This window comes from Myxocyprinus asiaticus, chromosome 15, assembly GCF_019703515.2.
Source record: "Myxocyprinus asiaticus isolate MX2 ecotype Aquarium Trade chromosome 15, UBuf_Myxa_2, whole genome shotgun sequence".
Taxonomy (NCBI): domain Eukaryota; kingdom Metazoa; phylum Chordata; class Actinopteri; order Cypriniformes; family Catostomidae; genus Myxocyprinus; species Myxocyprinus asiaticus.
The window spans coordinates 4,043,028-4,056,923 of NC_059358.1; the positions used below are offsets into that span (position 1 = coordinate 4,043,028).

Genomic DNA, 13,896 nt, shown 5'->3' on the forward strand with positions numbered 1-13,896 from the left:
CTAGTAACTGCACAGCAATGCTCTAATAACCACAAAAAATATCTTAGCAACCGCATGCTGCAACACCCTGGCAACCACCCACAATACACTCAGAACACCTTAGAAACCATTTGTCCACATAGAAAATGACCTAAAAACCACCCTGAACACCCTAGCAACCATGCATTAATGTGCTAGAAAACCCTCAGAACATTGTAGCAACAGCATAGTAACACCCTAGCAACCACCCACAACACAGTCACAACCTATCAACACACTAGTAACCACCCTGCAATGCCCTAACAACCACACAGAAGATCCTAGCAACCAAATAACAATGTGCTAGAAACGCCTCAATACACCTTATTTACCATATAGCAATGTCTTGGCAACCACCTGGAACACCCTTGTAACTGCATAGCAGTGCTATAAGCAATCAAAACACCTTAGCAACAGCATAGCAACACCCTCGCAACCACCAACAGCACACTCAACCACTTAGCAATGTACTAGCAACCACCTAGAAATGCCATAACAACCATCCAGAATGGTGACACTGGCAACCACAAAGCAATGTGCTTGAAACCCCTCAGAACATCTTAGCAACCGAATAGCAATATCTTGGAAACAACCCAGGACGCATTAGAAACCACCTAGAAAAAACCCTAGCAACTGCATAGCAATGCTCTAATAACTACTCGAAATACTTCAGCAACAGCATAGCAACATCCTGGCAACCACTCACCACACATTCAGAATACCGTAAAGAAACCACCTATCAACACAAATAATCACTTATTAATGCCCTAACAACCACCCAGAACACCCAAGAAGCCATATAGCAGTGGGCTAACATCATGGCAGTGACTTTTGCATGACCAAGCACCACTCACATTTTCTTTCTAGATAAATAAATAAAGAAAACTTGTTCCAAAATCTAGTTTACTTTATTCATGAATCATTTTTACCTTTTAAAGTAGTCCTCATAACACTGGAGCGAGAGCATGAAAAAGAGAGAGAGCATATGAGAGGTGAGGTGAAGGAGGAGGTGAAAGAAAAAGAGAGAGATAAGGAGAGAGAGAAAGAGAGAGAGCGCTGAGGAACACTCAGGCAGAACAAATGAGCAGCCGCCGCTCGACTCCCGCCACAGATGCTGATATCGGCACCACAGAGAGAGCTCATTCAACGAGGAGTCAGATTACAGGTGAGAGAATCACCTCGCGCGGAGCCACAGCTGACGATAAGAGGACAGAGCTGGGAGCTGCAAGAGAGAGACAGACTGAGAGAGAGTGCGAGACCGAGAGTTCTTCTAAAGTAGGATCTCACTGAGCGTTAGGAGCCAGTTAACACAGACAGCCACAAACACACAGAGCCACCAAGACAGCACAAGAAAATTACGGACCACAGTGTTGTGGAAGCTCGCATGGTCACGGTACCTCTCTCAAACATACAGATAAGACGCTTCTGAGATCATGGACTCAATCTTGAAGGCAGCGGTGTATGGGGATGCCACAGATCTGGATGCGTGAGGACCATGGAGAGCATGTATTTTGGTAAGTGCAAGCCTTTGTCTAAAAAGGGGATTGATGTTCTATTCACTCCCCAAATCAGTGCAGTGCTGTCGGGTTTAAGTCAGACTTTGCACCTTGTCAACTATGACCACAGCGTGAGAGCTGTTTGAAAGTCTGTGGATGTGTGTTATAGACTCACTTATAGACTATTGGCAGGGGCGGATTAAGACTAGCAAGGGCCCCAGGGGCAGTTTTCACCTATTGAAGGGCCCTTGTATAGGCTGTGGGACCCACATATTTAAGCTTATATAAACATTTGTTTTCAAAGTTGAAGTTTGCCCAGTCCTTAACCCTCACCTATGACTCTTGGTTTCATAGTGGGAATTTTGTATGGAGAGCGTTCCAGAGAGCTGACACTTGATTTGTTGCAGAGGAGGAGAGTAAACGGGGATGTGGTTTGCAGTGCAAGAGCTATGGCAAAATAGAAAGGATTAGAGGATTTTAGGAAACGTGTGTGACAGCTTGTTATCTGTAATGATGTTTCTTGCAGTTGATTTATTTCTGAATGCATGGAGAAAAAGGATCTCGCAATAGGAGTCTGATGTAGATATTATGTTTGATGCATTAATTATTTGTTTGTCATTAGCAGTTTGAAAACACATTTTTGTTGCTGTGGCATTTTTTCCCCTTGTCCATCTAAAATGTTATGATTTTATTTACAAATATAAACTATATTATAGCATTTTTACTATAAATTTGATTTGTTAAATATTTAAATAACTTATCAAATACCAAACTTATATTTAAATCAATTGAGAGTCAAATCTCTCGTGTGCTTCGCGTAACAAGCACTACTTGTGTGATACAAATCAGCTCACTAGGTTTTGGAACAGATCCATGGTGTTATGTCAACTATCTGATTACACTGCAAACACTGAACATGTTCATACACGTAATCCTCAAGGGCAAGAATTTTTTAGTGCCGGTTGAGTAGTCGCACATGGATGCTGGTTTGGATCGGATCTGTGTTGATTCTTTTCTCTAAGTGGACTATTACCTGACATGAATAGATTTATTATAAAGGTAGAAATGTCAGAAATGTGGCATTTTGACCTCTGTGTCTTTAGCACAGGGTAGATCTTGTTTTGATGTGGCTGATGACAGCACAAAATGCAGCGTGGTCAACCTCAGAGCTTTTGTTTATTTGTTTAATAACCTCAGATTGTAGAGCATATGGGTAGTGTTTCCTGACCACTGCAAGGAAGGTTTTACTAGAGGGAATTTTAAACTATAAATCTGGAAACAATGTAAAATAATATTTTCTAGGGGGGAAAAATTGTCTATTGTCTTCACTTGGGCCGGGTATCCCAATTTGACTCGATTCCGATTCGGAAGCTCTAATTTCGATTCTGATTCAGTGGTGTAGCCAGAAACAAAATGTTGGGTGTGGCAAGAGAAAACTGGGTGTGCAAGAACTAAAACACAAATAAGTGAAATATAATAAAATGACTATTAACAACCATTGCGTACATTTTATTTTATTTTTTTATTTTTTATTTTTTTGCCTATATTTTTTAAGATCTGTGTTACGTTTAAATTACTAAAAAAAATTAATAGAGTAGGTAGGCCTGTTAATATATAAAAATATGAGGCTTAATAATTCATCATTAAAAAAAAATATGTTTTGGAATGATTCATCATTATTTTAAAAATATGCTAAAGACACAAATATAAATGGTTGTACAATTTGCACAATGCAGAAGAAAAATGTACAATAACACACCAGGATATAGTTACATTCATAAGTTATAAAAATTTAATTGTGAATAAGAAATATATCAGTAATGCGTTGAACAGAAGAATGCACAACTGTAAGAAGATTCAAAACCTTTTTTGAAATTTTTTTCAAAAAATAATAATAATAATAAAAAAAGAAAAATAATACTGTTACGTTAACTATTAAGCCAGTATAAATAAAGGATAATACCATATCTGACACGATGCAAACAGACGGTAAGTAGACCGCTGATTATGCGCAATAGATTTGCATATCAGGGGTACATAAACAGAATCCATATCACCCTGTAGCTCAAGACCGGTTGCCCACTGAAACTAAGCAGGGTTGAGCCTGGTCAGTACCTGGATGGGAGACCTCCTGGGGAACACTAAGTTTGCTGCTGGAAGAGGTATTAGGGAGGCCAGCAGGCAGTACTCACACTGCAGTCTGTGTGGGTCCTAATGCCCCAGTGTAGTGATAGGGACACTATACTGTAAAAAGGCACTATCCTTCGGATGAGATGTTAAACTGAGGTCCTGACTCTCTGTGGTCATTAAAATCCCAGAACACTTCTTGTAAAGAGTAGGGGTGTAACCCTGGTGTCCTGGCTAAATTCCCCCCTTTGACCCTTCTCAATCATGGCCTCCTAATAATCCCCATCCACTAATTGGCTCTATCACTCTACTCTCTACTCACCACCAATAGCTGGTGTGTGGTGAGCGTACTGCTGCACTATGGCTGCTGTCGCATCATCCAGGTGGATGCTGCACGCTGGTGGTGGTTGAGGAGAGTCCCCTGTTCACTGTGTAAAGCGCTTTGAGTGCAGTGTCAGAAAAGTGTTATATAAATGTAACGTTCATTCATTCATTTACTGAACCAATAAAAACGCAGTTAAAACGCAGGACAGTATAGCCTACCTTTTCAAGCGTATTCTCTAAATATTCCACATTATGCATAATATATCTTAATTCGGGAAGAAAAGAGCAACAATTAACTTATTTTGTTTATATGGACACATGCAATAATGAATAATTTTGCATAAATCTGAACTCAGTAGCATAGACTTTCTTAATTTAAAGTGTGCGCTTGTTTCCTCAGTCACGTGCCCGGCGTCTGTTGCGAGACTGTGCGTGTAATCTGAGATGGCCTCTGTAACACATTGGGTATTATTATAGTCATTATAATTGATTTTTAAATTTCGTAATCGATAGGGGTGTAACGGTTCACTCATCTCACGATTCGGTTCGGTTCATGAAACTGAGCTCTCGGTTTGGTTCAGTTTACGATTCTTTAAGCCTGAATCAAGAAAAGTTTGAAAGTTTTATTATTATTATTATTATTATTATTATTATTATTGCTTTAAAGACATATGCAAAACATTACAAATTTAGCACTGTCTATATTTGCTAAAAGTACTATATGATCCATCAGAGATGCACTGGGATTAAAAATCATCCTAGAACAGGGCAAAGGTGACACCAAAATGGAAATATTAGCTAATAATTAGATATATGAAATAATGTTAGATACGTAAACTGCTTACACACTGTACCTGATTACATGAATGTAAGATATTTTAAATTAAAGCTGTATTTTTGTAAAATAATATGGTCTATGATTACATCTAAATATTCTTTTCAAAAATACATATTTCATGGAAGTGCATGCTTATCCAGTTAAATAATGTTCCAACTTAAAACCCTACTTAAATGTACTGATGAAATAAAATCAGACATGACATTTTACATAGCATAGCATCATTATACATATTCAGCATTATATATAGTAGATTAAAATGGCACTAACATTAAACCTTATGACAACCGCATTCTAATACCGAACTGACACCCACAAAATTTCAGGACTCACAACCGCATTCTAATACTGAACTGACACCCGCAAAATTTCAGGACTCACAACCGCATTTTCTGCAAACCTGCACTGTGTGAACGCAATCGTACTGGATAACTAGTTGGCAGTCACGTCATTTACTATCAGAGAGCCACGCTGCACTGTACACACGTGTGTCTCGTGTGTTTCATGTGTGGTTTCGTTAACTCACGGAGACGGAGATATTTGCTGCTTGTCATCCGAAGATTCAGCTGCCGTTTTCCACTTGCTGCTCACGGGCACGAGCCGCGCGACACAAAAGCTGTGCTCTGCACATGGTAAAAAAACATTCAAAGCTGCTGTCAGTTCATTATGATCTGTTGGATGAACTTGCGCCTCGATTGGACTTATTTATTTAACAGCGCGGTGTCAATTTTGATTAAGCGCGGTGTCAATTAACTGATGTTATGGACGTCGCAATAACCTAAGCCTAGCCTAACCTTAACTAACCCTAACTAGCCCTAACCCTAACCAAACAATGTATGTGTGAACGTAACCTAATTTTCTCTCACTCATCAGATGGACATCAGATCCCTCCCGGCTAAAAATGTGCTTCTCTCTCCCGCACCCTGTATTATATTCGCATACATGGTTTCACTTTCAGTTCCCACAGATTCAACTAGTAATCGCATTTTAGAGCTCCTTGTGTGCATTGAAGAGATTTCCAAGCGTATGCCCTCATAACGCAGGCGTAGGACGTTGTGCGTTTTAGATACAGACGCTTGTAAAATAATAATAATAATAAAAATAAAAACAATTCCAATCTCCACGATGCATATCGTCATATTTTTTAACCGCATTGTAACAGCATAAAAATAATGAATTTTTCACCCCTACATACTATAATTAAGCATCAAAAAACCTGTCATTTAATTTAGGTGTGCAAGCTTACATTTTGGGAGGCAGTTGTACACCCTGGCACACCCGTGGCTACGCCACTGTTCCGTAATGTCAATTTTGCCAACATATGATAGAAAGGTTTTCTCTGCGAAGGCTGTAAGTTATACAGGGAACTTCCAAACTTGGTATATATTAATTTTTTTTAATTTTTTTTTTTTTTATTAACAACAGGGTCCATACTATGCAGTTCAGTTGCAAAATATTTAACAGATATACTTATCAACACAACCAAAACTGACATGAACTTTAAAGTAAAAGGGATTTTAAGAATCATAATCGGGATTGTTCCAATAAAGATTGTGATTAATTGAAAAATCCGTATTTTTCCTCAGCTTAGACTTTACTTCTTTTTTAGATTATCTTCAGTATATCTGAGGGGAATAATTCTTTGCACAAATGATTAATTGTAATAAACTGGGGTGCAATATAAACTGGTCACTATAGGAATTTTCTGGGTTCTTCGTAAGTTAAACTTTATGTACAGCATCTGTGTTTCTCAGTTGCAAAAACAAACAAAAATCAGAGTTACCTTAATGCGCTTCGTATGGAAGGCACTAAAACAACAACTTTTATTCCCCTTCACACAAATCACGGGTAAAATGGCAGATTATCAGTCCATAAACCCTTACTTTTCCCCCTGTTCCTCATACAATGCTCTCTAAATATTATTACTATCACGCATTACTTGTAAGACGATACATTTTACGTTTCCATTACATAACCAAGTGCATTTACAAGCTTGTTCAAGTGCGGTCAAATTGTGCGGTAGCTCAGCTAATAGAGCATTGCACTTACGATGCAGAGGATCGGAGTACAAGTCCTGAAGAGCAAGCAAGTCAACACGTGAGCCGGAAGTCTCATAGAAGCATCACAAAATGACATGGTTGCTTCAGCAATTGCATTTTTATCTCACATTTGCTTTTTATGGCACTATCGGTTTGGTTTAGTTTTCAGGCTTAAGGTAGGGAGGTCGCTTTTGATGATTTAGGGTTAGGTTAGATAAAGATAAAACTCGTTAGAGCATTACCCTTAAAAACCTGTTTTGGAGAAAATTATACTTGCTTTTAGCGCCACTAAGTGGACATTTCACCTCGGAACTGCCGCAATACGTGTAATGGACCATGTAATATTATTTTGCTATGATGTGTTACTTAAGATACATCATTTTCATGAGATGAGGCTGATTTTTATCTATGTGCACATTGTCTTTGTGCGTATTTTATTAAAGCTGCCGGGTTTACTGGCTTTAACTGAGGGGCGAGTCAATAATATTATCTATGTCGGAACATTCCTTTAAGATCTAAATGCTTCTTTATATTGTCAAAATGTGTTTAAAGTGTTAAATGAAAGTTTGAAAGGAAAGGGCTCTCTGCTCTATGCAGTGTGAGTTTTTAGTCTGATATATAAAGTGACATACGGAGAAAGCAGACTGAATCAAGTCTAGGAGAAACCGAGCGGTGGGCAAACACAGCGGAGGATGTTCATTAATTATTTACGTGCCATCTTTGTCCTCCAGAAATATTTTTTTCTCTCAGTCAGCACTGCTGCGAGCATTGCGGGCTGTTTTAGGTTGATGGGCACATATGAGGAGATATGGAGACGGCACTACAGGCAGTTTCTTCAGCACACACATATACACACTTCGCTCCCCTATGTTGCCTTATTGCGATAGCTGCGGCAGAGATATGAGCAGTTAGCTGTGTGTTTAAGTGATGTTTAATGGACCTGGCTGGTCGTAGGTGTTGATGGAGTGAATAGGGTCAAAAGTTCATTCTTGGACTCAACAACAGTGGCCCCAAAAAGTATTCTGAGTGTCTATTTGCACTCTGGTGTAAATCGCATCTGCCACACAGGGCAGCTATTTGCACCCCAACAGTCTGGTTGAACCAAAGAAATATAGGACAAACTAACCAATAGTTGTCGCTGCAGTGGCGTGGGGTGTAAAGATGGTGTGTGAATGTATACTTTGTCCTAGCGACCACGATTTGAATACGTGTTTTGTCCCACTCTTTTTCCCATCTGATTTCCTGCTTCCACTCTTAATATTTCCTTTAATACTGCTTAAAATAATAGATAAAAATTAATATAAACATTGATTTCATTGCAATGATTTGGTCACGGTGAATTTCGGATAGTGCACAGAAGGGTTTGATCCGGAGGTGGAGTCTGCTGATCACACTCATTCCCGCGTGAAACCATGGTTACTGTAGTAAAACCAAGATTATTTTTTCTAAGGTATGGTTAAGGTTAGGTTTAGGAGTAGGGGTTAATGTAGTTTGTCTGTGGGACTCTAAATAAACACAATAAACACACTGCAGAGATGCCCATTCTGTATGTTAGTATTTAAATATGGGTGCAAATAGTATCTGACACTATTTGCACCAGGGTAAAATTGGTATCTACCATTATTTGCACTGGAGTTGCGGTGCAAATAATATTTGCCACTATTTGTACTGGGTGCCAGGGTGCAAATAGCATCTGCCAAAAGTCATTTCAAACCAAGAGGCATTTATTTCAATTATGTTTTTTGTTTTGTTTGTTTTTTTAATTCCTTCTCATATGCTTGCTTAAATGGCAGAGTCAGCTATGAATAAGCTATTTGTAGGTTGACTAATAGTGTGAGTTTGGGGTGGGACTATTTGTTTGGTCAACCAACTGAAGACAGGGGAAGTGGTGACACTAGTGGCGCAGAAAATACACACTTCACCTTTAGAAAGAGAACCATTTTGGCATTGTGTTTCTTTACACATCTTGGCAATGGTACATCTTTATTGTCCGAAGATGTCTAGTAGGAATATCCCACATTCGACTTTCAGTTGTGTTCCTATATAGCACAGTATAAGTCAAGTCATTTTTATTTGTGTAGCGCTTTTCACTACAAACATCGTTTCAAAGCAGCTTTACAGAAAATCATGCATTAACAGAAAATTAAACTTTAATATCTATAAAGAGTCATGATTGTGTAGTTTGATTAAATATGATTGTAAAATGTGTATAGAAATTAAATAATAATTGCATTTAGAACCCCAGTGAGCAAGCTGAAGGTGACTGTGGCAAGGAACACAAAACTCCATAAGATGTTGGTTAATGGGGAAAATAACCTTGGGAGAAACCAGGCTCACTGTGGGGGCCAGTTCCCCTCTGGCTAACAGCATGAATATAATACCAATAATAGTTATTTATGTGCAGTGCAGGTCATGGTTTAAAATGAGTAAACTAAATAAGTGTTAAGGGTCGGTGTTTAAACAAAGATTTTGTATGAACTATAAGATTAGTGACTAATGTCTTTGAAGTTCATCCTGGAGTGTCCAATTACACTTTGGGCCACTATACAATCTCATCTTCTCTTAGCAAGGCTTTCTCCTAGTTCCTTTCAGAAGGTCTTAGATACTTCCTTAGAAGTGTGAGAGGTTTCTTTCAACTCTTGAGTAAGAGAGCAAGAAGGTGCTGAAAATATAGCTCACCGAAAGCAGCGTAATGACTGACTGCAGGGCAGAGAAGATTGGATATTTTCCACATTACTGTTCGTTGAAACAGAAAACAGAGCCGTAAAAGAAAACCACATGCTTCCTCAGGCAATGGGCACAGTGTCAAAAAATCTCTCATAACTATCACAATGTTCTAGTCAACTTAATAAGTCCTGCTCCTTTAAAAAAAAAATAAATAAAAAAAAATAAAAAAAATCACTTGTTTTGTTTTCTTAGCTTGTGTTGTCATAAAGCGCTCACAGAGTCGGAGCCAGGATAATTTACTGGAGGGGGCATTTGAAATTTTGAAGGAGGCACAGATTGGTCACTTTACCCTAAGATGTAACGCTGCTGCTGTTTTTTCCCCCACTAATAGCCTACCTTTTGTTGCCATCTGAAAGGCAGCATGAGTCATGGCTTTGATAGATATGCAGATACATAAGCTAAACTGAAACATCACCAAATGTTAGAAATAAATAAAATCCATTAAAATGAAAAAGGCTTTGACAGTTACAATTTCTTGTATGCTCATTTTCTCACTTTCCTAATAATGAATTAGGTACAGTATTTAAAAAAAAGCTTGAGGCAGATGTTAATAAAAAAATTAACAGTAACTAAAATTACTAAAGAGAACTAAAACATTCTCTCGAAAAAACTGGATTGAGGCTTGCAAACCACACTAACCTATACACCTTCTAAAGCAGAGCGCATGATATATGTCCACTTCCTGGTAACTGTTGTGAAGCAGAGGCTGCAGCCAGAAGACGTTTCTTTATCCCTTGCCTGTATATATGTGTCTAAAATCGTTGCATGTCAGCACTTTAAAATATGCCCAAAATATACAAAATAAAAAGCAAAATCTAAAAATATTCTGTCTAATAAATGTCTAATCAAATGATCCTCTGGAGCGCACACTCCCAAAAATTGCCTATATTTAAGATCTATGATATTTAAGAGTTTCCATTTCATAACAAAATTTTATGAAATTTAATTGAGTAATCTTAAAATTTAATGAATACAAATTTTATTTTTATAAAAACTTAATTTGATGGAATTTTGCTGTGAATTTAGTTTGTTTGAGTGCATGAAATTCTATCTATTTATCAACCTAAATAATGTTTAAGACAACTTCACTTATATTCATAAACAAAACACAGCAAAAGGTAGTAAACCGCTGTACTCACGAACAATAATGATGGCCATGCAGTAGGATCGTTACAAACTGAATTTTCAAGGGCATAGTGGTCATCACTTCTGGATGAAACACACCCATATATAGGGTGACCAGAATCCTCCTTGTGGAAAATGGGACAGCCCCCACCCAGCAAGATGAAATTGACATATCCTTACCATAGGCACAGATCAATGTGAAGTAGAGGGTGCATCAGCATCTGTAACTGTTGTCACCTTGTACTTTTAGCTGACAGCAATTTTTCTCAGTGTGCACTTGTCTTTCAAGAGTTTATTGTAAAATGCAGAGCAGTCCAGTCCAAAATTAAGACATATGAAAAGCATTCCCTTCATGACTATTACACTTAGTCAAGATGTATCTGGTGTCCATGCTGCATTCATTAATAAGAACACATGCTCCACAGATGCAGATGTCCCAGGCATGCATAAAACAAACTCCACGACCTTGGCTAAGACCCTGAAGTTGATGGTCTTGCTCTCCAGCTCACGAAAAACAGCTGTCCATCTCTCAGACAAGGCCGTCTTGTTCATGTTCCACACAGTGATGCGACGAGTGACAATGTTTTTCGTGCAAGCCCACTCATCAAAGAGCGTGGTTTCGGCAATCAAGCTGAGAGCAGTGATTCTGGAGTAGAAGTGTTCGAGGCTGCTATGAATGTCTTTCCACTCTGGGATGTCTCTTAGTAGGGCCCACTCAAGTTTTTCTGTGTTCTCCAACGAGCATCTCCAATTTTGTAGGTAATTAACCGATGCTGAATAAAAGTTTCTCACTGCACAAAAGAAATCATCAGCTCGCATGTCACCAGCTTCGACCAGGGCATCCAACTGCTTTTTAAAATCAGAGGGTATGAATGATTCCTCCAGCCTGGCCTGCAAGACTTTTCTCAGATCATGAATGTGCAAAGCCACTTCTGTGGCTGATATGTGGTATTGCTCTACTATCTCTAATGCAGGGTTAAAAGTGGCTGTTTGCTTCACAAAAAAATCACTAACACTTTGTGTGGCACACTTACTTTTAGCAGCATCCACATGCTTTTTTGTTTGAACATGCTGCGCGATGTCGGTGCGGCCTCCATGGGCGATGAAAAAGTGAGCTCCACAAATCTCACACCTCACTTTACTAGGCTCTGTCTGTGACCCTTTAAACTCTTTTTGAAGATCCTCATTAAATGTACATTGATTCCTTGACATTTTTCCAGCTGCAATTGCATCTGTGTGCTCTTTCAAAATGACTCTTCAATCAGTTCACTAACTGGACGTCTATTGATAGGGGATTGTGATTGGATAGTTTAATCCAATCATGTACTTCAAATAACACGGTGTGATTTTATTGGTTTTACAAACCGCTACATTTGGTTAGAATACTCATGCGACTAAGAAAGCCGGATAGGCGATAGAGACATTTTAGGAGAGGGGAAATACGGGGCAAAACACAATTTTATTCAGAATAAGTCGGGACACTAGAAAAGTGCTTTAATATGGGACTGTCCTGGGAAAAATGGGATGTCTGGCCACCCTACCCATATGTCATTTATATGTTACAGGGCACTGCAAACCTCTTATAATAATACAGACATTGGCTTAAATTACCCAAAGAGATGCGCTAAGGTGCGGTAACCCATACTGGTTGTGAGAAACCACAAAGTGATAAAGTATTGAATGTCACGCGAATACGGGACACTTGAGCATTTGAGCGTTTCACAGGACGTGGGTCCTTTTTATGCTTTAATACGGGACACAAAGCCTTCAATATGGGATGTTTCGCTCTATGCTAAAATACAGGACCCCAAGATAAAAGACATCCCGTATGGGACGTCGTAATATCGGCCATAATACAGGACGTCCCCGCTAAAACGGGCAGCAACAACACTAGCAGCAACAAACATTGCATATGCCGCCTCTCCCATTTTTAAGACGTTGTCTGTGAAGAATGTCCATATTTGGATACTGCCCTCATGAAAAGCTTAATCAATGGTAAAACATCCATTGCTAAATCTCATGCATGGTGAATTTACTCAAGTTTGCTGCATTACCATGTCAGCTAATGTGGACGTGATAGCAAAAGCGACTGTAGTCTGAACAGAAAAAACAGATCTGGCCACATATAACTTGCAGTTTGAACAGTCACTCAAAAAAAATCGGATTTGAGGAAAAATCTGATTATTCCTGTAGTGTGAACAAAGCCTAAGTGACTATTTGCGCTCCAGTAGTCTGGTGGAAACACATAATTTTATGACAAGATTTTATGACAAATTGCGCCCCTATATGCAGCTGTAGTAGCTCTGGGTGTATCGATGGTATGTGTTGTCATGCTGGAGATCTGGGTTCAAATCCCACTTCTTGATATACTTTTTCCCATGTCTCTACTCTTAATATTTCCTTTAATACTACTCATAGTAATAAATAAAAGAGATTCCTCACAGTGATTTGGTCACAGTGAAGGTCGGGGAGTTGAGAGAAGTATTTGACCCCGATAAAATTAACCATGGTTTTATTTTGGTAATATTGAAGTAACAATGAGTTTTGGTGGAAACTATATAGTTCTGATGTACTAACCATTGTGTTACTACAGTAACATGTTGTTAATAGTAGTTAATAGTAACCATGTTTAATTTTGAGGTTACTATGATTTTACTAGAAAAATACCATGGTGATACTATGGTTACTGTAGTTAAACCATGGTTAATTTTTGTAAGGTAAGGTTAGGGGTAGGTGTTGGTGTTGGTGTAGACTCCAAATAAACAAAAAACAAACAAAAAAATGCTGCAGTGATGCCACTATACTGTATGTTAGTATTTAAACAGGGGAGTAAGAGTATCTGCCACTATTTGCACTAAGTGCAAGTAGCATCTGCCTTTAGTTAAATCCTTGTCCTAGGTAAATTCCTTTTCTTAAATGCATTTCCTTGTTTTAGCCATTGAACCTCTAACCTCTGACTGAATTATATGACAGACAACATTTTTCTAATTAAGAAGAGAGCAGTCAATTGGCCAGACAGCGTAACTCCTGTCCCCACCTTTCACCTGAAAGATTCAAGTACTCATCACAAATAGTTTAAATTTTAATTTGCTTAATTTAATTTAATTTATTTCACAACTGAGCTGAATATTTAGGCTGTCAAAAAAGTAAAACACATTTAAAAGTTAATAATAAAATGATAAAAATTGGTTCAAATACAACA

General features: G+C 38.4%; 1 protein-coding gene across 3 annotated transcripts in view; it reads left to right on the forward strand.

Annotated features, from left to right (window-relative positions):
• The window catches only part of LOC127453162 (zinc finger protein 385D-like), a 186,629-nt gene that overhangs the window by 63,746 nt on the left and 108,987 nt on the right, over positions 1–13,896 (forward strand). For 2 of the 3 annotated variants that reach the window (XM_051719360.1, XM_051719361.1), the window contains exon 1: positions 1,079–1,532. The exons of the other annotated variant lie outside the window; for it this stretch is intronic. In XM_051719360.1, the coding sequence (XP_051575320.1) occupies positions 1,514–1,532 (19 nt within the window). In that variant the 5' untranslated portion in view covers positions 1,079–1,513. Of the gene's footprint in view, positions 1–1,078; positions 1,533–13,896 lie in introns of those variants that run through there. 3 annotated transcript variants of the gene reach the window in all.